The following is a 25150-nucleotide window of genomic DNA, read 5'->3' as shown; positions in this document are numbered from 1 at the left end:
TCGCTTGAGCCTGGGAGGTGGAGGTTGCAGTGAGCCGAGATTATGCTACTGTACTCCAGCCTGGTGACAGAGCAAGACTCCGTCTCAAAACAAACAAACAAATAAAAAAACAAAGACTGTATGAATCCACTTATGTGGGTTATCTAGAGTAGTCAAATTCATAGAGACGAAAAGCACACTGGTGGCTGCCTGGAGCTGAAGAGGAAAGGAAGCTACTGCTTCATGAGTACAGAGTTTCTCGTTGGGGAGAGGACAAAGCTCTGGGGACGGATCTGAAGACGGTTACACAGCCACGTGAATGTACTGACTGCCACTGAACTGTACACTTTCAAATGGTTAACATAAAATGGTAAATTTTTATATTATAGGTATATGACTGCAATTTTTAAAAATAAATAATTTGTAAAAAACTTGTATGATTATTCTGGCAGCAGCATCAGAGTCGCTTTCTTCCTTCTAGTTTGCTGACTTCAGTTGGAAGAATTTGCCTTCTTTGATTTGCCAACTAACGACCCAGGAAGGGGCCTGGTCACTGGAGGGAGTAGGGAGAGCTAGCTTGAGGCTGAACAGATAGTCCCCCAGCAGATTAAACAGAGTGTGGAGAAAGCAACAGAATTACTGTCATCTTTTACGGCTCACTCGGATAACTGGGAGCCAATTATGTCACCCAGTAGGGAAAAATAGCCCCCCTTTTCTGCTGGCTCAGTGCTGGGAGCTCTTGGGAGATAGGAAAGCAAACTGCAGGGGGCTGCGGCTGATGGGTGGGCAGGGGTGTTGCACTGTGGCTGAGGAGGGAGTGCTGAAGCCATCTCTACAGGGAATAGCCCTACCCCTTTTATGACTAGAAAAACAATTTTTAAAGAAATAGGACGTTTTCTAAATGATAACATCTAGATGGAAACCACAGTGGGGATGAGAAGCCCAGGAGGCTGAGCAAGGACAGCTCAGGTTTGCATGTTCACTTAAAGGGCTGCTGGAATCCAGGGTGCCCTGTTGTTAATTAAAACAACAAAACACATAATTGAGGAGTGACTGTTTACATTAAATTACTGGGGATTAGAAGTTGATTCCTTTAACTCTGACTTCCTAAGCACATTTAAAGATGGCCATGTTTACAGTCCTGGCAGGGAAGTTAACAAACTTGAGTTAAGGGTTGCTGCTAATTGAAGATTGACCATAAAAAATGCATGTGAAATTATCTCGTAAGCTAGCATCACAGTTCACAGTAAGGTCCACTTTATGGATATTGTCATGCCAGCAACTGACTCTGTGTTCCCCATGCAAACTCCAGGCTCCCCTGGGCTTACAGCTGGGGGCTGTGCAGGAAAGGCAAGTTCTTTTCATGCTAGCCTCGGTGAACTCTAATTTTTAAAAAATGGACTCAGGAGCACATGGCTTGTCTGGAGAAAAGAGGATAAAGCAAGGGTGCTGGAGGGGCACAAAGGGGTTTTTCCTACCGCCCCCCCCCCCACTGTATTCCATGCCCTGACACTCTATTATCTATGTCCCTGGGTTTGACCAGCTGCTACTAGTTCTGCCTTTGCTGCTGATTCTCAGTGAGAGGCACCCTGGTTAGATTACACACTACACACCCCTGACAGCAAGAGTCGTGCCTCCCCATCAGTCTGGGGTTCTAATAACAACAAAAATAATAATCGCAACAAAAATAATGGCTATCATTTAGTGAGCATTTACAATGAGCCAGGAATTATTCTAAGTACTTTACGTATATTAATGCATTCAACCCTCATCATAGCCCTGAGATAAGTTCTACTATTATCTGCATTTGACAGATAGACAAATGAATGAAAGCCTGGCAAGGTTAACTAGTTTGCCCAAGCTCATACAGCTAGTTAAGAACCGGAAGTCCTGCCACCTTCCTCAGATTGGGACTTCTCCAAGCAGGGGTCTTGTACTTTCCGACACTTGGGGTATTTTCTGCCATCAGATGGGTTGGTGAGGTGAGAGGCTCTCAGAGGGGTCTTATCTCCATCAGTCTGGGAGCTGCGCTGGGCAGGGGTCCCAACAACTCCATCAGTCTGGGAGCTCTGCAGGACAGGGGTCCTATCACTTCACCTGTCTGGAAGCTTTGCAGGGTCTGGGGCTATGGGCCTTCTAACATAGGGGGAACTTTCTAAAGATTCAGCCCCACTGGGCTTGCACCACCCTCTGTTCCTTCCCGGAGCTCTCAGAGGAGGGCAATGACGTGACACTTCCTCAGGCAGTCCCTGGCAGCTTCCTAGGGTAGAGACTGTGTGGAGCAGCTCCTCACACACCTTGGCTCTCCTTCCTGCCCAGCACACGCCTCTAACCACAGAAGGAGCTCTGGGCCTGTGCACTGGATGGCTTTTCTCCGGTCTCAGCTCCAGGCTGGCGGATCTGAGAGTGAGCGCGAGGTGGGGCTGGCCCCTGGGATTGAACAGGCAGTAAACAACCCCATTCATGCGTCAGTTGTTTTGCTCCAGAGCAGCCTCATCAGCTGGACAGGCCCTGAGCAGATCCCTCCAAGTTTCTCCGCTGGGGTGGAGATGGGAGCAGGGAACAGTAGATGGCCTGGAGCTTGGCTCTCCTCTTTTCAGAGGAGAGGCTACTTTCCACTCCCTTGAAGTCTGGGATTTTTACTGGGGAGAGGCAGTCCCTGGCAGGAAGATACTAAGTCTCCGAGGAGGAAGGGAAGGGCTGCGGCCGCTACTTGTATGGTCCATTGGCAGGGGATGATACAGCAAACCAAGAAGGGAGAGTGGAAGTGGCAGTCAGCTAAGAGGTGCTCCGGAGAACCTTCCAGATACTGCCTCTCTCTGGTCTCCGGGCTTGGAAGAGTTGGCCAGGATGCCCCGAAGCTCCCAGCACTTCATTCTTCCTGTCTTCTCCCCTCTCCTCCCAGACTAGGAGAGGACGACAAGAATGAAGTGCTGGGGCCTTGGGGTCCTGGCCAACTCTTCCAAGGTTGGAAGGCGCAGGCACAATTCTGTCAATTAAGGCAGAGAAAAATAAGAAGATGAGGGTCCCTGCAGGGCAAAGGGCAGGAAAGAAGGATTTGACATACTGCGTGGGGATTAGGAAATTGCATGATTGGTAGAAGGTGAGCAGAGGAAGAAACCCAAGGAGCAGGGACTGAGGGCCACGGGGTCAGACAGGGAACTGAGGGGTTAGGAAAGGAAACCTTTCCTGGTAAAGGAAGTGCAGCCACTGCTGCTACTCACTGTTTGACTAGAGATTTCACCCACATGCTCTCATTGTCTCTTCTTAGGTAGTTAGATACGATCTTAATAGTTAATATCTTTTTTTTTTTTTTCAAATGGGAAAGCAGCTTTAGTTGACCAGCGTCTACACAGAATTCGCATAAGAGCGGGGAATAAAATGCTTTTCCAAGGCTCTTTGGGCCAGTTTCTTGAGGGCAAAGAACCAGGGAGGAGGGTGGGGCATACCACAGAATGACAGCCACAGAGACCAATGAGAGGGAGGCGCCTTCATTGACCAATCAGCTCCTTGGCTGTAGGCCCCGCCCAGCACACCCAAGTCTAGAATAAACGACGCCGAATTTCAGAGGCAATGACAAAGTGTACATAGCACCCTTTTGTGTGCTTTCGTCGCAGCGCAGCAAACCCAAACCCCTGTTTCGGGTCCACTCCACTTTTAAGGCCTTCCATCCCCATGGTCTTTCCACCATCCTGCCCCCGCCGTCTAAGAAGCGCCTGCGCTTACCCGGTAGTGATGTCGTCATCCTCTGTCATGGTCTTGCCCATGAGGTCACTGTCGCTCATGTAGCCGGACTTGAGGTCCACCTCATCCGAGTCCAGGGACTCGACCAGCTCCAGGCGGGAGATGTGGCTGAGCTTGCTGGGGCTGCGCATGGGCATGGTGTGGGAGTAGTGGGCCCGCTCCCCGTGCATGTACCAGGCGGGCGACCCCTCCGAGCGGCAGCTCCCACCCACAGAGGGCGCGTCACCAGCCTGCAGCCGTGGACTGGACTGGCCATAGCGCCAGGAGAGAGGGGACGAGCGGTTGGAGAGGCTGGACACACTGCGTGGGTTGGCGTCATCGCTGTCGTAGCAGGTCATCTCCAGGGAGCTGGGCGGAGAGCAGAGGGCACTACTTAGTCCTTGGCACAGCCGCTGTGTGCCCTGTGCCCTCACACGCACCCCAGCAATGCCTCCCCTCCACCCACAGGGCCTCTCACCTCCTCCCCACCTGCCCAAGTTCCACCTCCTCCATGAGGCCTCTGTGTGTTACCTTTGTGATATGTTATCTGTTTGACAAAGGAGATGATCTTAAGTGGCTAGGGAAGCAATCCTGTACACTGTTAAGAGCCTAGATTGTGTAATATGACCTGGGTTTGAATTCTCTTTTCCTATTTGTTAGTAAGTGAGCTCAAGGAAAGTAATTAACTGAAGCTTCAGTTTTCCCATCTGTACAATGGGGATAACGGCATAGAAGCTACCTTATATGAGCATCACATATGTACAGATGGAACACAGTGCCTGGTATATGGAAGGGCTCAACAGACCTTGGGGCCAAGTGAGAGAGACTGGTCACTTAAGCTTAGAATGCCTTGATCATTTTGTTAAGGGTGTGTCCATCACCTCTTTTCTATTAATTGGCTGAAGGCTCTAGCTGATTCCCAAAATCAGATACAGGAAAGCTGAAGCAGAGTGCAGACGGTATATAGGAAAAGCTTTGGGAATCTGGAATGTGTGCCAGGTCCCCAGTAAGACTGATTCCAACCACAGGCCTAGGGCAGCAGGGGAAGTAGAGCCTTACGGAGAACAGCAGCAGCCTTAACTGGACAAAAGAGAGGACATAGGGAACTGGATTCGAGAGTGAAGCTGGATGTCCAGGGTCCTAAGCCTCAGGCCCTTCCTGGCCAAGGCCAAGGGAGCAATGCCCAGGTTAGTGCTGGATGGCCTGAGACTAGTAGAGCCTGGATGCCTAGGGAAGAAGATAGGGCCAGGGGAACGCAGAGAGGAAATACAGTTGGAATCTGGTTGGAGGGGTGGCCTTGACTTGGGTTCAGGCCGAGACCCATAATTCTGTCTAGCCTAGCAGTGGGGCCAGCCCAAATCAGCCTTAGCTAGGGTCTCCATAATCTATCCTAACTAAAGCCAGACAGGGCTAAGTAAATGAAACAGGGTTTGATGGTCAAGAAAGCTGGGGCAACTGAGGCAATCTGTGGCTGGACCTGAGTTGCATGAAGCCAAGCAATCTTTGCTCTGTGAACACATCCACTGCTTAGCCACTTTGGGGGCTGGAATGGGAGTGGGACATTGATTTTTCCATTCTGGTTTCTATGAAGTTCCTTGAAAAAAAGAAAATTTCCAAAGCTCTCTCTATTAAACCTAAGAAAATATGGTCTTGTTTTCTGATCAGCAGAACTGGAGGGATCCAAATGCTCTTTTTTTTTTTTTTTTTTTTTTGAGACGGAGTTTCGCTCTTGTGATCCAGGCTGGAGTGCAATGGCGCGATCTCCGCTCACCGCAACCTTCGCCTCCTGGGTTCAGGCAATTCTCCAGCCTCAGTCTCCTGAGTAGCTGGGATTACAGGCACACACCACCATGCCCAGCTGATTTTTTGTATTTTTAGTAGACATGGGGTTTCACCATGTTGACCAGGATGGTCTCGATCTCTTGACCCTCGTGATCCACCCGCCTCGGCCTCCCCAAGTGCTGGGATTACAGGCGTGAGCCACCGCGCCCGGCCCCCAAACGCTCTTGAAACTGAGTGGGCTGGTGTCCTGGCAGTAGTCCTGTGGGCAAGATGAGGGAGCCCTGGCCAGGCAGGGCAATCAGTGGTGGCTGCTTCTGGGTCCATGCCCAGCCTCTCCACTCCTGGCCCTGACTGCCCTATTTATTTATTTATTTATTTATTTTTGAGACAGGGTCTTACTCTGTTGCCTAGGCTGCAGTGTAGTGGTGCAAACATGGCTCACTGCAGCCTTGACCTCCCAGGCTCAAGTGATCCTCCTGCCTCAGCCCCAAAGTAGCAGGGACGACAGACAGGCACACATGACCACATCCGGCTAATTTTTGTACTTTTTTAAGAGATAGGGTTTTGCCATTTGCCCAGGCTGATCTCAGACTCCTGAACTCAAGCTGTCCTCCCACTTCGGCCTCCCATGGTGCTGGGGTTACAGCTGTGAGCGACTGCGCCCAGCCTCTGGCAGCCCTTTAGGAACCGCTTTGCATTCTGCAGCTCTGCCTCATACAGTGTACTGTTTCAGCTTCTAATGACGGTGGACCTAGACATCACATCTCCTTGAACAGAAATGGACGTTCTCTGAAGCCAGAGGCTGGGGTGATGGTGCGACTTTGCCTGCCTTGCTCACTCACTACTGTATCTCAGCACTTTGCATGGTGCCTGGCCTGTAGTCGGCGCTCAAGAATGAATCAAAGAGGAGCAAACTCACAATGGATGTGTGAGTAAAAAGAAAGGAAGTTTTCATCAGAAAACTCAGTCCAGAGCTCCATGCAGTAAGTGCTTGATAAAAGCAAGCGGACAACCATGGGATGAGATACAGGAGGAAGAGGATGATGTTAACCATGATGAGAGGGTGGGGGGGGTCTCCAGGGGAGCTGGTTTGGGTAGTTATCCTACACCATGGTTAGACACTGGTGTAGGGGCAAGGGCTGCACTGAGCATCTGGGTTCCTCAGTTCTATTCCTGGCCTGCCCCTGTTTAGTTCTTGTACTAAAAGGGCCTCTTTCACTATTCCACAGCTCACTCTCTCTCTTTTTAAATTCTCCCAAACACATCTCTAGACCTAGGTTCAAGAGGAAGATTCTAGCTCAGATCCTCAGTTCTTGAATTCCAGCCCTGCACCTACCCTTCAGGCTTGCCTCTGTTTGGGGAGGACACAGTTTCATTTCCTCTCCAGCCGCAGTCTGACCCAGACTCTGCTCACTGGGGGAAATGAACCAGTAGAAATAGAGGAAGCAGCACAGGAGTAAAGCCTTCTGAAAAGGAATTGAATCTAGTTCCTTTTCAGGGAGTTCCTGGGTGAAACAGCCTTGCAGGAAGCACACACTGGACTATAAGCTCCTCGAGGATGAAACTTGTGTGTGTTCTGGGGAGCCAGTGCCCAGCGCTGCGCCTGGCACACAGCTGGCATGGGTTCTGAGCATGCTGAATGCAGAACCCACCCTCATCACCCAGTGTGACTTTGGCAGGTGCCTCCCTGCCCCCAGCCTTATTCTTTAACCCAGGGAGTATGTATATATCCTGCCTACTTCCAGGGCTAAAGGAAGGGCTCATTGATAGAAAGCCCTTTTAAAAAGTAAAAGAGCCAGCCAGGCACCGTGGCTCATACCTGTAATCCTAGCATATTGGGTGGTTGAGGTGGGTGGATTACCTGAGGTTGGGAGTTCGAGACCAGCGTGGCCAACATGGAGAAATCCCGTCTCTATTAAAAATACAAAAATTAGCTGGGCATGGTGGTGGGCGCCTGTAATCCCAGCTACTCGGAAGGCTGAGGCATGAGAATCACTTGAACCTGGGAGGCGAAGGTTGCAATGAGCCAAAATCATGCCACTGCACTCCAGCCTGGGAGACAGAGTGAGATTCTATCTCAAAAAAAACAAAAAAACAAACAAAAAAGAACAACCACAAAAAGTCAGGGAATCATTGGTTTGGCTATCAGCGTGGAACAGGAATAATGTAAACCAAAGCCTAAGAGAGGAAGTGGCTCTAGGTCCACAGTAAACAGAAAAACCAGCTTCGGGGCTCTTGGTTCCCTTCCTATTAAGGGAGGCAGAAGCCAGAGCCCTAGACTCTCCCCCTAAACCAGTCAGCATTATGCAAAAGGCTTGATTTAGGCCTCCCCTTCCCCACCAGAAGCAGAAAACAAATAGAGCCTGCTGAGGATCAAGCTGTCCGGCTCAACGCGGGGGCTGGGGGCTTGCTGCTCTGAGTCAGTAGCACCAGGAGGCTGGAGCTACTGCTTCTGCCCTGCCCCTGTGAGTGAGTCATTTGGGGTGTGACCCTCTCAGCAACTAAGCACTTTCTGGCGTCTTTGGCATGAGGCTGGTGGGTGACTGGGTGCTGAGAGATGTTCCAACGATTTCCTCGGATGGGGGCAGGCAGATGTCCAAGATTTCATTCACTGGGTCCTAAGCTCTGCCAGACCTGTGCTCTACTTGGGTTCCTGCTGGGGGATTGGGGCTATGAGGGATGGGGGTAGGAGACAGATGTACGGGGTCCTGGAGCCCCCACTATTCACCTTTTACCAGGACTTCCGGGTCATGTCCCTTTCAGTAGTCAGGGTTCTACTGGCCTGAGCAGAGGTAATCCCCAGAGAGTTTTGATTTATCTTGCCATTAAAATATTCAAGATGTCTGGGAGTAAAGGGCTGAGTCTCCAAGATGCGGGCATGGGATGGGGATGGGGGAGGAGTAGGACAAGGAAGGAGAAGGAGAAGGGTAGTCTAAGTAGGAAGAACTAGAGCCGACGGGTGAAAGCTACTAAGTGCAGTTCCACATCAGAGTCGCTGCAATCCCACAGTGCACTGGGGTTACTGAAAGGTGGTGTGTTGGCCAGGTGCGGTGGCTTATGCCTGTGATCTCAGCACTTTGGGAGGCAGAGGCGGGTGGATCACTTGAGGCCACGAGTTCAAGACTGGTCTGGCCAACATGGTGAAAGCCCGCCGCTACTAAAAATACAAAAATTAGCCGGGCGTGATGGCACATGCCTGCAATCCCAGCTACTCGGGAGGCTAAGGCAGTGGTTGACAGAGTGAGACCCTGTCTTAATAAATAATAAAAAAAAAAAAAAAAACCTATTTGAAAAATAAAATAAAAATAGAAAAGAGAAAGGTAATGAGTTTTTTGTCATTGGTGGTATGTAAATATGTCCATGGGTGTGTCCCCATACTCAGAATCCCAAATGATCACACCCTGGGCTAAGCAAGGTCCTTTTCCAGTGACCATGCCCCAACTTTGCTCTCAATTTTCTGGCCCCAGGATTTGGAGAATAATCTACTTCCAGTCTAACTGGGGAGGCTTCCTAGCCCTCACACAGCCTTCCTGCCCCACGGCCCCCATGATTTCCCAATCTGGCTGTATGTTCTCCCTCCCTCTGTCCCCAGAGCTTAGCCCAGCCCTCTGCCCCACTTGGAGCTGACAGCATGAGCTCATCTGGGCAGTCCAATGAGCCAGCAGAGGAAATTCTGAGTCACAGCAGAGCCTGTAGCCAGGACTTTGCTCCAGAGAGAGGTGCCGTGGGAGGGGGTGAGTGCCCCACGCAGCTGGAGGCTGTGAGGTCTCTGCAGGGAGTGGGCTAGGGGGATACACCTAACAGGGCATGGAGCTGGGTGACACTGTGTACGTCCTGTTGAGCACTCGAGCTTCCCTCAGTGGCTGGTGGAAGAGGCTGGGGGCACCTAGCTGACACAAGAGCGAAAAGATACAGGTATTATGAAGGGAACCAATTCTAGAACCCTAGTTTGATAGAGACTTTGGAACAGGAAGAGAGCATTTAGTAATCCTTCTCTTGACAGATGAGGAGACCGAGGTCTAAGGAGGGAAAGTGAGTATCAAAGATAACACATTGAGCTGTGTAATGGCTTCTGCTTTCTGACTCCTTGGCTAGTGATTTTCAAGCTGATTTGCTGAAATGAAGTGAAATGCTCAGGCACAAGCAGATAGAAGACAAAGCCAAGCTTCTCCTGTTGAGACAAATGGGTTTTCTCCCCATTCCACAGTGGCTCCATGCCTCAGGCCACCTGGCTGACCTGGCAGAGGTGTGGAGAGACCCTGGGGCCCTGCCCTCCAGAATGGGGTGGAGAGCCAGGAAGGCAGAGGGCATGACCCTCTCTGCAGCTTGAGCTTACCTGTGAGTCACCTGGGACCCTCGCAGGCTGGACATGGTCTCTTCCAGGTTCTGTCGAAGATCCAGGACATTCTGCACTGTCCTCTTTCTCTGGGACTCTGGGTCTAGGAGGGAGAGAAGGAAAAGCTGGGTGAGTGAAGAGGACTTAGTGCTGGGATCCTGGGGGTCAGGAAGCAGAGACTGACAGCGTCCCCAGGAGGCTAGTTCCTGGGCCATGACAGTCACCTCCCTCCTCCCTTTCTCAAAGACAACCAACAGAATGGGCCCTCCCAAAGGCCCTGGACATGTGCCCTTGAGCCCTCTGAAGCCCAGACCCTGGCAGGGGGTGCAGACATGGCTTTCTGTGTCTGTGCACTCCTTTCAGCACCCCGAAGTAACTGCCTCTCCCTCTGGCTTTGTATTGGGGAGGCCCTGCTTCTCACAGCAGAGGTCCTGGGCAAGATTTCTCGTGGTTGAGATGACCTAGAACATCTGCCTGAAACTCCCTCTCCAGTGTTGTGCTGGTAAATGTTGAATGACTGGCTCCTGGAGGAAGGGGACATGGATGTATGGTGTTTGCCAATTTCCATCATTATAAATCCTCCTGTCATGGCCACTTTCAATCTACCAACGTGATGTCACTGACCACAGAGTTAGGAAGAGGTGCTAACAACTGGCTCTGGGGAACTGGTACAAGCTGGCTTCTGCACACCTAAGCCCAGGCACTGACTGGTAATATCCAGGGTTGCTCTATGGGGTCCCGGGAAGTTAGTTCAGATACAGCCTCCTAAAGGTGAGGTAGCTGGTGGGGAGGTAGAAGGGATGAGCTGTCATTTTCTGGAGCTTGAACTGAGTTCTGGGCAGTCCCCACACAAGTGGTGCAATCCCCAGTGAGGAGGATGCATGGGTGTGGCCCCATCCTCAGAATCCCAAATGACCAAGAGCCATTTTATTCAACCCCGGTGTCCAGATATTAGCCTGGACAAGATGAGAGTCTACAACAGCAAACAGGGTGAAAATAACATCCAAATGACTGAGAGGTGCTTGAGCATGAAGGAACGCAAAGAATGTTCTCCTTCCTTCCTTTGGTCCATCCAATTAATATATATATATTTTTAAGATGGAATCTTGCTCTGTTGCCCAGGCTGGAGTACAGTGGTGCAATCTCGGCTCACTGCAACCTCCTCCTTCTGCCTCCTGTTTTCAAGCGATTCTCCTGTTCAGCCTCCTGAGTAACTGAGATTACAGGAGCACACCACCATGCCTGACTACTTTTTGTATTTTTAGTAGAAATGGAGTTTCACCATGTTGGTCAGGCTGGTCTCGAACTCCTGACCTCAGGTGATCCACCCGATCCACCCGGCCTCCCAAAGTGCTGGGATTATAGGCATGAGCCACCGCGCCCAGCCTCATCCAATGAGTCTTAATCAAGCACTTACTTCACGTCAGGCACCACGCTGGGCCCTGAGGACAGTATAACGAAGAGAAGCTGGCCCTGCCCGTGGCTTATATTTCATTTTGGGACCTAAAGTCATGCATGGAACCAAGTCTCCCAGAGCCTCCCTAAAAGGCAATCTGCAGGAGAGAGTCAGGGAGTGACAGATGACAGCAAAACAACAGAGAAAACCCAAGAACTCTTGCTCTCCAGGCTCCTCCCCTTTCCCCTCCCTCTCAAGCCTTCTGCCGCTGCTGCAGAGGCCAAACGCCCCCTCAGTCCCTCCGCAGCCCACAGACTCAGCAGGAGTGTCAGATTCTTTTAGCTGCCGAAAGGAACATTTCTGAATGTCTTCAAGAGGTTTTTCCCCCTCAAGACTAAGCTCAGCCTGGCTGGCAGGCGGCTGCTTGACTGTCTTATCAGGGAGGGGAGGCTGGGTGGGGCAGGCAAGGAGCCCGCATTGGCCTCCCCAGAGCCTTTTGGGCACCTTTTCTGAGAACCAGCTCCACACCCAGGCCCAGCCATCCCTCCCTTCCCCTCCCAGGGAGAGCTTCTCCAGCTCCACATCCTCTCGTGGTCAGTGCCATGAATCCAGGCCTCCATGCTGGTGGCAAGGATCAGGGACAAATGGTAGGCCACCATGCTAGTGGTCTAATCTCTGTCCCCAGTCCTGGCATCACTTCCGTGGCCGCCAATGCCTGTTTATCCTGGCAAGCGTCACCTTGTAAGCTGCTCCAAGGCTTTAATTGATGGCTTGGTGTGAAACACAGACAGGGTCAATTTTTTAGACTCGCCAAGAAATAAAGTTGAGTTCTAAAATGCTTATGTGGGGACCAAGAACATGGTGCCAAGGTATGGGTTTCTGGCCCAGATGCTTTTTATGGGCTTGGCAGAGACAAGGGACAGGCACACACATCTCCAAAGGGTGTGTATTCCCAAATAGGAAGGTGACCAAGAATTACTCAGAGACTTCTGTGTGTGCCAGACCCTTTGCAAGCATTATCTACTTGAATCCCTGCAACATTTCTAGATTTGTGCTACTGCCCCATTTAACAGATGAGAAAACTGAGACTCAGAGAAAACAAGTAAACTGGCCAAAGTCACACACCTAGCATGTAGCACAAGGCAGAGTTGCACCCAGGAAGAAACTCATACTTGTTTTGATATATCACAGGGCATCTCTGTACCACTGGCGTCAAGCATGGTGACTATTGTATAGAAGGTGCTTAGGCTGCAAGCAGTGGGTCACGCCCATAATGCAGCACTGTGGGAGGCTGAGGGCCAGGGGATCGCTTCAGCCTGGGAGTTTGAGACCAGCCTGGGTAACATAGGAAGACAATGTTTCCGCAAAATAAATAAATAAATAAATAAATAAAAATAAAAATGGCTAGGCATGGTGGTTCATGCTTGTAATACTAGCCACTTGGGAGGCTGAGGCCGGAGGATCGCTTGAGCCCAGGAGTTCAATGCTGCAATGAGCTGTGATCACACCACTGCACTCCAGCAGCCTGGGCAACAGAGTGAGACCCTGTTTCAAAAAAAAGAAGATGATGCTTAATGAATATTTCAAAACTGGACAGTTTTTAAAAATTTCCAAAAAGCCATGAAGATAAGTAAAGGGATAAATACACGGCACCTCAGGAAAACGTCTTTTTTTTTTTTTTTAGACTAAGGTGTTCTTCTCTGTCGCCCAGGTTGGAAGGCAATGGTGTGATCTCAGCTCACTGCAAACCATACCTCCTCGGTTCAAGTGATTCTTCTGCCTCAGTCTCCCAAGTAGCTGGGACTATAGGCACCCACCACCAAGCCCAGCTAATTTTTTGTATTTTTAGTAGAGATGGGGTTTCACCATGTTGCCCAGGCTGGTCTTGAACTCTTGACCTCAGGTGATCTGCCCACCTTGGCCTCTGAAAGTGCTGGGATTACAGGCGTGAGACACTGCACCTGGCCAATGTCTTTTTTTTTTTTTTTTTAAGGAAAAATGTTTAAACCATATAGTAGCCTGCATTCCTTAATGCCCCAGGTGCTCCAGGTGGGAGTCATAGACCTCTGGGTCACAGGTTGGATCCTCTTTCTACATATCTCTTCCCTCAAAGACCTCTACCCTAGCCCCCTTCCTCATTTCCACATCAGCAGAGGGTGGCGGGACTACCTGAGTCTCCCAGACTTGCCAAAAACGAGAGCCACAAAGATCCTTGAAATTCATTCAATCCTGTTATCTCTGGAGAGCTGGGAGGCTAAGGTCAAGGAGGCTAAGGTCCAGGAGACAGGGGCTAGCTGGAGATCACAGAGATGCTCATGGAAGAACACTGGACTCCAGGCAGCTTCCCCACGGGTGTAGATTTGGGGTATACAGGGGAGGAGGTCAGGGCAGGGTCTGCTTTCCTGGGGGGTGACCAGAATCTGGTCTCTGCTCTCAGGCTGGAGAGGCTCTACAGAGGCTGCACTCTACAGTTCCCTCTGTGCCCCAGCAGTGGCCCCTGGTGGCCATCATGGGTATGCTGCTCTGCCTCTCCGAGGCTCAGCCCAGGGTGGGTCTGGCAGGTTGGGGCTCTGGAGAAGTTTGGCTTCCTTCACATTCCTGGGTGACAGACACATTCCAGGTGTGGCACAGCCACAGCCACGGCCAAGAGGACTTACTTGTGTATAAAAGAAAGGCCTCGAGAGGCTGCAGACACTGCCTAGGTTGAGAGGGCAATGTGACATTCACACCCATGACTCTGAAGGTGAATTTTGACATTTTAGCTTAAAAATATGAGTAAGTTACATTTGCAAGGGAATTGACTTCACCTTTCCTCACATCCACTCCTGATCTTTACCTTTCCTCACATCCACTCCTGATCTTTACCTTTCCTTAGTTATGAGTTGAATATCAACTCATAACTAAGGTTCACCCCTTTCTCACTGTCTCTGGTGAAGGTAAGGATCAGGGGCGGGGTGAAGGTAAGGATCAGGGGTGGGGTGAACGTACCAAGGGCTCATGCTACTCTGTGACAATGAGAAAAGTAACCCAAAAGTTCAATTTTTTTTTTTTTTTTTTTAAATTTGGAGACAGGGTTTCACTCTGTCTCCCAGGTGGAGTGGCATGATCTTGGCTTCACTGCAGCCTCAACTTCCCTATGCTCAAGTGAGTCTCCCACCTTAGCCTCCCAAGTAGCTGGGACTACAGGCGTGCCCCACCACACCCAGTTACTTTTTGCATTTTTAGTAGAGATGGAGTTTCGCCACATTGCCCAAGCTGGTTCTGAACTCCTGAGCTCAAGCGATCCTTCTGACTCAGCCTCCCAAAGTGCTGGGATTACAGGTGTGAGGTATTGTGCCCGGCTAATGGCTTGTTTTATTGGCTAAGTTGAGATGCCTTGGAGGCTGCCTCCATGTCTCTGTCCAATGTTTGCTCTTGCTGTGGGACAGGCCTGGGGACAAAACAGAGCCCAGACATGGCAAAGACGGAGAGGGAGTCTGGCAGCCCATCCTTTTCCTCAGGACCCCTCCGTGAAGGATGTGCTCAGAACACTCCCATCTTCTGTGGCATCTTTGTGCAAATTAGAACAAGGTACTCTCCAGTCTAACCCACCTCTAGCCAGGTCCACGTCTTGGCCAGTAGAGTACAGCATTCTCCTTCACATGACACCAGCCAGGATGCCACCCTCCCACCTCACTCCGGGTACCTGGGAGTGCGTGCTCTCTTAGCTCCTACAGAACCAGATCCAGCTGCAAGAGTGTGAGAGTGTGTGTGTGTGTGTGTGTGTGTCACGGCAATTCGCAGTTACCACACACAGCAGCATCATCCCAGCATGCACTGGGGCATCTGCAGAGGAGGGTGGTGTTTCGTTCTACACATTACTGGCTCTTACACAAGACCGCAGACAGAGAGCCTTGTCCATCTTAAGGGTCTTTGGGCAAGGCCTGGCAATCAAATACACTTGACAGACAGGTGCATGCACACACAAATCAAATAATGCCCAGCTACTCAGTGTTCACCACGAGGCGTTTTCCTTGGTATTTAATTTGAGCCAGGAGACTGATCACAAGTCTTTTTTTTACTCCAAAGCCCTTGTTCCTTCCACAACAATACGGCATTTCAAAATGCATTCACATGCCTCCAGATACACACAGCTACTTGTAGTCCGGCCTGTAGTTCGTGGAAACCCTCACAAAATCCTGCAATTCTGCAGACATACGCAGGGAGAGATTTCTGTGGACCTGTCTCTCATTGTACGGGGAGGAAGAAAGAAGACTAAAACGACGCTAGAGGAAGTGAAGTGGTTTAAGGGACAGCCCGGGTACGCTGTGAGGGTCATGTAGAAAGGGTTTTTCTCTCTGTTCCCATGTCAGAACAGGGGAAACAGGCTTCCCAGGAGGGCAGGACTGCGAAGTCGCTCATCAACAGATTGGGACCCTGGGGCAAAGCCGACAGTGGGGTACTGGCAAGAACACAGTCCTTAGATTGAGAGAGACCTGCGCTTCAGGTCCTGCGACTGTCCTCTCCCCAGCTTGTTTGACTTTGAACAAGTCACCTCAACTCACTGCAGTTTCCCGCTCTGTGAAATGGGAATGATACCCACTTGGTAGGGTTGCTGCGAGGCTTAAAGAGCTAATTCACTAACATGCTTACAGTACGCTGCCTGGCACACAGTAGGTGCTCTATAAATGGTGGCTCTTCTCCATCAGAAGGCACAAAGGGGTGGGTGAAAAATGGGTGCAGCCTCGGGCTGGCACTGAGGCTGGCCCCTTGTCTCTCTCATTGGCTGATGGGTGGGTGCACAGCCTGGAGGTGCAGCTCAACGGACCCACATTCTCTTCCAGGACCTTGCTTTGGCTAGGTCAGACCCTCTCTCATGCCTGGGGTTAGGGGTGGAGGAGGTGGTAACAAAACCTTGTTTCTGTGTCATCAGGCCTGACTACCACCCTCTCACTGCTGTGAGGCAGTTAAACCCCGTTTCCTTGGAGCTGGTCTCAGCTGTGGGATATCGTGAATCTCAGGGGCCCCCTCTGGCCTGGAGTCTAAAATCTGACGTAGTAATGGGTGGAGAGCCTCCAACTGAGGGTAATAACCCCCAAAATTCAGAGAAGTTCAGGAAGGAGGCTCATGGGAATCCATCACCCAGCAGTCAAATTTCCCCAAGTTCTAAAAAATTTTAATTATTGACTGACAATTAAGTCAACTGCAATTACTCCTGTTGAAATCTTATTTCCACCAATGTTTGAGAACCCACATTAGTGGTTCAGCCCAGGGCAGAGGCCACAGAGGACTCATCATCTGACTTCTAGACTGGCTTCTGCTGTGAGTGGCTGGATGAGTGGGAATCAACGGAAGGAACAGAAGTGAGCCAAAGAAAAAACATTTTCAAGTCAGAGCTTGAAAGGATCTCATTTTGTACATGGGGCCCCGAGAGGAGGGGCCTGCCCAGTGTCACCAGGCTGTGAATGGCATGGTAGCTATCGCTCTTGGCCCAGAGATCTTGTGACCAGCACTTCATGCTGTGGGCTGGGGTTGAAACACACAGAGATGTATCACCAGAAGAGGTAAACTGCAACGTAAATTAACCAATTGGGATGGTTTGGGACTGCGTCGGAAATCCAGGCTAGGCTAAATGACCTGGAAACAAGAGGAATTAAGCAACACACACACACACACACACACACACACACACAGAGTGACACACACACATAGCAACACACACAGCAACACAGCAACACACACACAGAGCAACACACACAGCAACACACACACACAGAGCAACACACACACACAACACACACACACAGCAACACACACACAGCAACACACACACACACAGAGCAACACAGCAACACACACACCACACAGCAACACACACACACACAGAGCAACACACACACACAACACACACACACAGCAACACACACACAGCAACACACACACACACAGAGCAACACAGCAACACACACACAGAGCAACACACACACAGCAACACACACAGCAACACACACACACACATAGCAACACACACACACACAGCCACACACACACAGCAACACACACACACAGCAACACAGAAACACACACACAGCCACACACACACAGAGCCACACACACACAGCAACACACACACCAACACACACACACACAGCAACACACACACACAGCAACACACACATCAACACACACACAGCAACACACACACACACACACAGCAACACACACATCAGCACACACACAGCAACACACACACACAGCAACACACACAGCAACACACACATACAGCAACACACACACAGCAACACACACACCACACAGCAACACACACACAGCAACACACACACACACAGCAACACACACACAGCAACACATACACAGCAACACACACACATATAGCAACACAGAGCAACACACACACACAGAGCAACACACACAGCAACACAGACACAGCAACACACACACACAGCAACACACACACCACACAGAGCAACACACACACCACACAGCAACACACACACACAGAGCAACACACACACCACACAGCAACACACACACACAGAGCAACACACACACACAGAGCAACACACACACAGCAACACACAGAGCAACACACAGAGCAACACATATAGCAACACACACACCACACAGCAACACACACACACACACACACACACAGCCCTTCTTAATAACTCCCAAGAAGAAACAGAGAAAAAAATCTTTCCCGGCCCTGTTAGATTCCCAGGGTGAAGCCCAGATCCATGCAGAGTTTATCTGCACATCTCACAACCAGTATTTGTTAATGATCATCTTGTGCTTACAATGAGTCAAACGTCTTTGGGAATCATTTTTACTCCTCTCCTCCACTGAAGGACATAAACCTTCAAACTCCGGCCAGGGAGGGCACCGCAGGCCCAGCTCAGTGTACTCCTTGGTCTAAGAGAAACTCCAGGTCTCTACCCACTGCTTAGTTAGACTGGAGGGTTCTGCTGGTTCTTGCATCCAGTGACCTTGCACTGATTCACTACAAAAGCTCCGTCCTACAGTGTGGCGGAGGCAGGTATGGGAAACTGACAGATAACCCAGCAAGCAAATCCCCTCTGCCTTCAGGTAGAGCGCAGTTACCGTCCCTACAGGGACTACATCCCCTCCCTCTATCCGTTTCCTTGCCATCTGATCACCTGGGAGGCCCTAAAGCAGACGCTGGTGGGCCCCCACACCAGAGGCACCCCACTTCCATGGAGGGTGCAGGCAGGGGACTATTTGTTCTGTCACTAATCCTATCTTTCCCTCATTCCCACACATAAGTCACAATATTGTCAGAGGCAGTTGTCACGGAACCCCCGCAGTGTGGCACATCTCACGCTTCTCATAGTTGAGTGAGCTCCTGCTCCCCAGGGGAGCTCCCAGGGTTTTCATCCTTACCCCAGAGAATCCTGAACCATCTCAATCAGTGAGTGGGCTGCACTGGAGCCCAGCGTTCAGTGGCACTCCTGCTGTTTGCTGCACGGGGTCAGAGCCAGCAATAAAGGACTAAAGGACTAATATGTTGGCCACATGGGTGTGTGAGGCCAGGAAAGAAAAACTAGGAAATAGAAGCAAATCTGGGGCCAGAGAAAAGAGCATGCATGGCCACCTCCGCCTGGAACTGCCAGGCAAGCATCCTTCTAGATCACCTACAGTTCTGATTTTCACTGAGTGACATGGCTTGGATGAGGGACCCTTGGTAATGTGTCTCCACTGGGCACTGGGCTAAAAGAAATCGCAAAGCAGGGCATGCTGGGTGGACAACTTAGAACACATAAAGAGGGTGAGGAGTGGTGGTTTATGTCTGTAATCACAACACTTTGGGAGGTAGAGATGGGAGAATCCCTTGAGCCCAGGAGTTCAAGACCAGCTCGGGCAGCACAGCAAGACTCCAGCCCTACAAAATATAATAATTTTTAAAGAGCTCTAGCTTGGTTTTCCTAAGAACACACATGCCTTAGCTGTGGGAGCTAGGGTGAATTACTTTCCTTCCTTGGGCCTCAGTTTCCCTATCTATAAATAAGTTTGGAGTAGAGGATACCCAAGCCCCTACCCAGCTTTGACAGTCTGGTTCTATGGTTTTGTGCTTGGCTGAAGCCCATAAAGCATCTTTTGCCTCAGAATATGTTAAAAAGGCAGACGCCAGGGTGTCACCTCCCAGAGCTTCTGATTCAGCAGGATGGCGATGGGAGCCAGGAATCCGCATCTTTGCAAACCGCCACAGTGGGGGATGTGCTACATAAGGCTACATTTGGGAAAATCCTTACATCTTACTGCACACTAGCGGTATTGGATGCCCATTACAAAACCAGGGCTTGACTTCCTGATGCCAAGCGGCTATGCAAAGTGTCCCGGGACTTCAGAGCAAGTCTACTTTCCAGGCACGAGTCTGTTCCCTGAAAAGCCCCCTCCTTCATCTCCAGCCTTTGGATAAGAGAAGCCACCTGGCCACCTCAGCCTTGCAGCTAGAGGACCCAGCCCCAGTCCAGCCGCCGCCCGGTCTCTGGGGCTTGTTGCTGAGAACGGCCACAAGGGGGCGCTGCCGGTCCTCAGCCGTCAGTGGCCATGCTGCGGCTGCGGCGCAGCGAGGTGGACAGCGTCTCGCTCAGGCTCCGGAGCCGCCGCCCAGGTCTCTCGCTCTCTCTCTCTCTCTCCCCCACCCCTGGGTCCCCTGCTTAGCACAACTCCTGTCCTCCCCGCGCTCTGCACTCCTAGGCCTGACATCCTTCCCCCAACCCAGGGATCGTGGCCAGGCTGGGAGAACAGCCTGAGTGCAGTATCTATGATGGGGCGCCCACACAATTCTTGGGGAGCAGGGCCTGGCTTCTGGGATTATCCAACCAGCCGTGGGCATCAGGGAGGTTCTGGGGACCCACGGGCTCCACTTGGCAAGGTCTGATTCAGGGCCAAAGTTTCCCAGAGGCTCCAGCTGGCCTTTCTGCTCCAGTCCCCTGGCGAAGTATTAAATAGATCAGGGTTCAAATCTGTGCTCTGAGGCCTCACCTCTGCTCCTCCGCAGTGTTCTTGAGGCTGGGAGCTGCCTGAGGAGCTGGGAGGAGAGCGCCCTCTCCACCACACCCAGCTCGACCATTTCTGGGGAGTGGCAGCCTCTCTCTGCATCGAGGGGAGGGCAGGCAGTGAACCAGAAGGCAGCCCCACGCGGATGGCTAGGTCAGGCTGCAGCCTGTTGGAGGACAGCTCAGCCCTGCTCAGCCCGGTGCATCAATGCAGCCTTGGGCAGAGGACCTGGGCCAGGGAGATGAGCTTACAGTTCCAAGAGAAAGCGATACCTCCCAGCCACTTAATATTTAGCAACAAAATCACCTTAGGAAAGGACTTGCCAAGGTCAAGGGTGGTCCATGCAGAGGACTGTGAGACCAGGAGAGGGTGCCTGGCCTCCAGCCCTGTTTGGAAGGAGTGCTAGTTTGCTAATCCTGCCTTCTCTATTTCAGGAGAAACACCTCCCTGCTTCATTTCCTTGTGACTGTTAGGTTACAGGATCAGATAGCAGACTCAGACATATTCCGTCTTCTCTCATTTAAAGACCTGGACTCCGGGGCTGGGCTTGGAGGGCGGGCCTCCTGCCTGTCTCAGCCTGGAGACATAGCCCTCTGCTCCCCGCCAAGCCCTGTTCCTGCCCAGTGAACCTCAAGGCTTACTGAAAATGTTTTCCATTAGTGATCCTGCTCAGACCCTTCCTGTGACACCCTCCTCCAAAGAAGTGGCTGCTGCTGGGAGCTGGGAGTGGTTGTTATAGCAACAGTGTACACAGCAGAGAACCATCTGCAGGCAAACAGGGCCGGGAGTGGGGGGGCAGAGTCCAGGTGTGGATGATAATTGGTGGAGGCCCTGGAGGATTTCTGGTGTGACACTAGTAAGATTAGTATTGGCTAACTCTTCTACCGGGCTGGGTACAGGCACTATTCTAGCAGGTTTACGTATATTAGCCCATTTAATCTTCAGGACAATTATCCCCATTTTACAGTTGAGAAAACTGAAGCCCAGGGAGGTTGAGCAAGCTGTCCAAGGAGATATAACAGCAAATGGCAAAGCCAGAATTCAAACTCAGATAGTCTGACTCTAGAGCTGCATAGACCAATATTATAGCCACTAGCCAGAATGGCGTGAGAGAGAGAGAGAGAGAGAGAAAGAGAGAGAGAGAGAGAGAGAGAGAGAGAATGAATTCATACTGAAATTCACCCTTTTAAAATGTACGGTTCATTTGGGAGGCCAAAGCAGGTGGATCACTTGAGGTCAGGAGTTCGAGATCAGCCTGACCAACATGGTGAAACCCCGTCTCTACTAAAAATACAAAATGAGCTGGGCATAGTGGTGCACACCTGTAATCCCAGCTACTTGGAAGGTTGAGACAGGAAAATCGCTTGAACCTAGGAGGCGGAGGTTGCAGTGAGCTGAGATCGTGCCATTGCACTCCAGCCTGGGGAACCAGAGTGAAACTTCATCTCAAATAAATAAATAAATAAATAAAATGTACAGTTCAATGGTCTTTAGTACATGTGCACAGTTGTACAACATATCACTATCTAATCAGGAATATTTGTATCACTCCGAGAAGAAGCCCTATGCCCATCAGCAGTCACTCCCCCTTCTCCCGCTGCTCCAACTCCTGGCAACCACCAGTCTACCTTCTGTCTCTATGAGCTTACCTACGTAGCCATTTCATATAAATGTAATCACGCAACATGTGGCCTTTTACCTCTGGCTTCTTCTACTTAGCACAGTGTTCTGATGGTTCCTCCATGTTGTAGCAAGTATCTGCTTCATTCCTTTTCATGGCTGAATGATATTCCATTGTATGGATATACCACATTTAGTTTATCTATTCATTTTATAGGCATTTGGGTCATCTCAGCTTTTGGCCTAGTATGAATAATGCTGCTATGAAATTCATGTCCACATTTTTAGGTGGATGTGTTTTCATTTCTTTTGGATGTAGGCCTAGGAGTACAATATTGGGTCCCGTGGTGATTGTATTTTTAATATTTTGAGTAACCGCTAGAGTGTTTTCCAAAGTGGCTGCTCCATTTCTCATTCCCACCAGCGGTGTATGCGAGTTCTGACTTCTCCACATTCACTGACACTTGCTATTGTCTCTTTTTGATAGCCACCTAGTGGGTGTGAAGTGGTATCCCACTGCAGATTTCATTTGCCTTTCCCTAGTGACTAATGATATTGAGCATCTTTTGTTTTAATTAACTACAATTAATGAAGTTTCCAATTCAGTTCTTGGGTTGCATTAGCCACAATTCAAGTGTTCAGTAGCCACATGACATGACACGGCTCATAGCTACCGGGGCACAGATGCAGAAGTTTCCACTACATTGGAGCACTCTTAGAGCCCACCGGAGTTGGTCTGTGCTCATATCACTGGCTCTTTTTCTATAAGGTGTTTGCCTTTGGAGCACTTTCAAGTTCACTTTATGGATGGGGCCCATCTTCAGGTTTCTGGGACCCTGCCATTGGGTTAGACAGAGACTTGCCAGATAATACATATTTGAGGTAGCGGCAAAAGAGAACCAGTAGCAAAGGTAAGGACAGGCTTTCGTCATTTGGCGTCACCCACCTGCCCACTCCACTCCTGTGCACTGCCCCATCAAGGCCTGTCCCTAAATCCCAGACATCACTTCCTTTTGCAGAACCTACCAGTGGCCAAGTGACAAAAGGCGCCTCCTCTGAAGACACCACTCTTTTGATGGGAGCAGATCTGCCCATCACACCCCAGCCTGCACCAGAACTCCAGGGGTCAGGTCTCCTGGCTACAGACCTTTCCTGAGTTCTCCAAACTAGGCCTTTGCAGTCTTCTGCGTAGGATGTGAATCCCACGTGATTCCTCTGGAAGTGGCCGCATTTCACATAGGAAACACATCAAACGAGCGGACGTCACTGCCTTTGAACCACCGATCTTCCACCAGGTCATGCAGGACTATGCCCGTCCGGCAGCCACTGGCTTCCACTTAGCCACTGTCTTGAGGATTCTGAGTCCACCCATACAATGGGGCCTGCCCTCAGGGAGCTTGCAGCCAAGAGGTTGGCATGTGCAGCTGTGGTCAGGCATCCTCTGTGCATGGCGGCCAGCGCCTCGGCTGGGGACTGACTAGAAAATGAGAGGGTGGGTTTGGAGGAGTCAGAAGGGAGCTCCTAGAAGAGGTGGCCACTGATCTGAAACCAAAGGAAGGGAAGGAGTGACTCTGACCACAGGCCACAGGCAAGTCTCAGGTTTAGGAAGGATATACCCTATGCAAAGGCTGAGCCACAAGAGAGGAAGAACTGGCTCTGGGCATTAGGCAACAGGAGGCCACAAGACATGGAGCCAGGAAGCCTTTGTCAAATCGCAGCTTTACCACTAACAGGCCCTGTGACATCGGGCAAGGTATTCAGTCCTCTCACCTATAAAATGAAACAACAGCTGAGCTGTTTGAATTTTATGTCTTTCTCCTCCTGGAGGGCAAAGACCTGGCATATTCATCCCAAATCCCTGCCCACAACATCTCAAATATAGCAAGTGCTCCACATATTGTTTTAAAGCGACACCGTAGACAAGAGGTGGTTTGGGGCTGGGAATGGCAGACAAAGCAGCTGTGGCAGGTGACTGGGCTGCTGGTCTAAGGTCCGGCCAGCCTGTGTGTGGACCAGAACAGACAGCTCTGACGCACGCCTGGAAGAGGCTGAAGGGTAAAGCTCATCAAAAGTCAGAGCTGGCAAAGTCTCAGAGGTCATTTAACAGAGGAGGAGACTGCGGCCCAATGGAATAGCAGTGACCTGGTCAAGATGACACAGCCTGCTGACCTCAGAGCCAGGCTTGGGGATAAAGAAGGAAAAGGCTGGGCTTCAAGGAGGATTATGAGAGAAAGCTGGGGGCCAGGTACGAGCAAGGCAGGGCAGTCCAGAAGGCAGTGTTCCCTCTGCCGTTCACACCTCCCTCTTCCCCTGCCCCAGCTCGGCCTGCACAGCATCTGCTCTGACATCAAAGAGCTGACACTCACCCCGCCTGGTGTCTCCCCCGAGGGTTCCCATTTCTGGAAAAGCCTGCTGTGTCACTGATCCCTTCAGCCCTCTACTGCCCACCGCTGGGGACCCTGTGACTCAGCCCATCTGCCACCAACATGTTCCCCCATTTCCAGGATGGTCCCAATGCTCGCCAAAAGAACTCAGTTTAGACTAAGGCCCCGAACTCACCTCAGGGCTTGGGCACCAACTGAAACAAGAAGGAGCTAGGCTAGCTTTAAGGGAGACTTCCAATTAAGAAGGCAGAGAGATCCTACAGTGAGGCTTAATAAGATGTGCTGAAGAGTTTGTGCAATTAAAAAACATTTTGTTTAGTGAGCATCAGACGGTGAGAAAAACAGGCAATGTTCTGAGGCAAGAAGGGAAGGAAAAGGAAAAAAGACAGTGTTTCCTGAGTGTGCGCCATGCATGGTGCTAAACACAAATATGTACTGTCCTCGTAACGCAGCAGCTGGGCAAGTAAAGTACCCCAAATTTACAATGTTTGGCTCAGAGAGGGCAGTTAACTTCCTAAGGTCACATAGATTGTAGGGTCGGTAGCTGAATCCCAGTCTTCTCTGAAGTCCATGCTTTTTCCAAAATGAATGATAACATGACCAAAAAGACAGCAGAGGCGGACGCCAGGAGGCCCTTCCTGACTCATGCTGGAATCGCGCTCCGCACAGCTGGCAGAATGAGGCCTGTCCTCCACTGCAGGCAATGAATGAGATACAGAATTGCCAGAAGATGGGGAGTCATGGGCCACTGGCCAGGCCAACCATTTCTCCACCTCCAAGATGTCGGGCTGCCAGCCAGTCCCGGCCCCGCTGGCAGTCAGTGCTCCTGTCCAATGCTTCCTCGAGGGAGCCCTTTCTCCTCACTGGGCTTTGTCCCAGCTCTGAAACCTGTAAAGCTTCTGGCCTCGG

General features: G+C 50.8%; 1 protein-coding gene across 8 annotated transcripts in view; it reads right to left on the bottom strand.

The window, feature by feature from the left end:
• Nucleotides 1-25150, bottom strand: part of NAV1 (neuron navigator 1) — a 274917-nt gene that overhangs the window by 100855 nt on the left and 148912 nt on the right. For all 8 annotated transcript variants that reach the window (XM_032288714.1, XM_032288716.1, XM_032288718.1 and 5 more), the window contains 2 exons: nt 9821-9923; nt 3706-4071 (listed from right to left, as the gene is read on the bottom strand). In XM_032288714.1, coding sequence (XP_032144605.1) covers nt 3706-4071; nt 9821-9923 — 469 coding nt within the window. The remainder of the gene's footprint in view (nt 1-3705; nt 4072-9820; nt 9924-25150) is intronic.

This window comes from Sapajus apella, unplaced genomic scaffold, assembly GCF_009761245.1.
Source record: "Sapajus apella isolate SASKATOON/1434 unplaced genomic scaffold, GSC_monkey_1.0 scaffold22, whole genome shotgun sequence".
NCBI lineage: Eukaryota > Metazoa > Chordata > Mammalia > Primates > Cebidae > Sapajus > Sapajus apella.
Note: the sequence above shows the minus strand (reverse complement) of the source record. Positions and strands in the feature narration are given on the sequence as shown.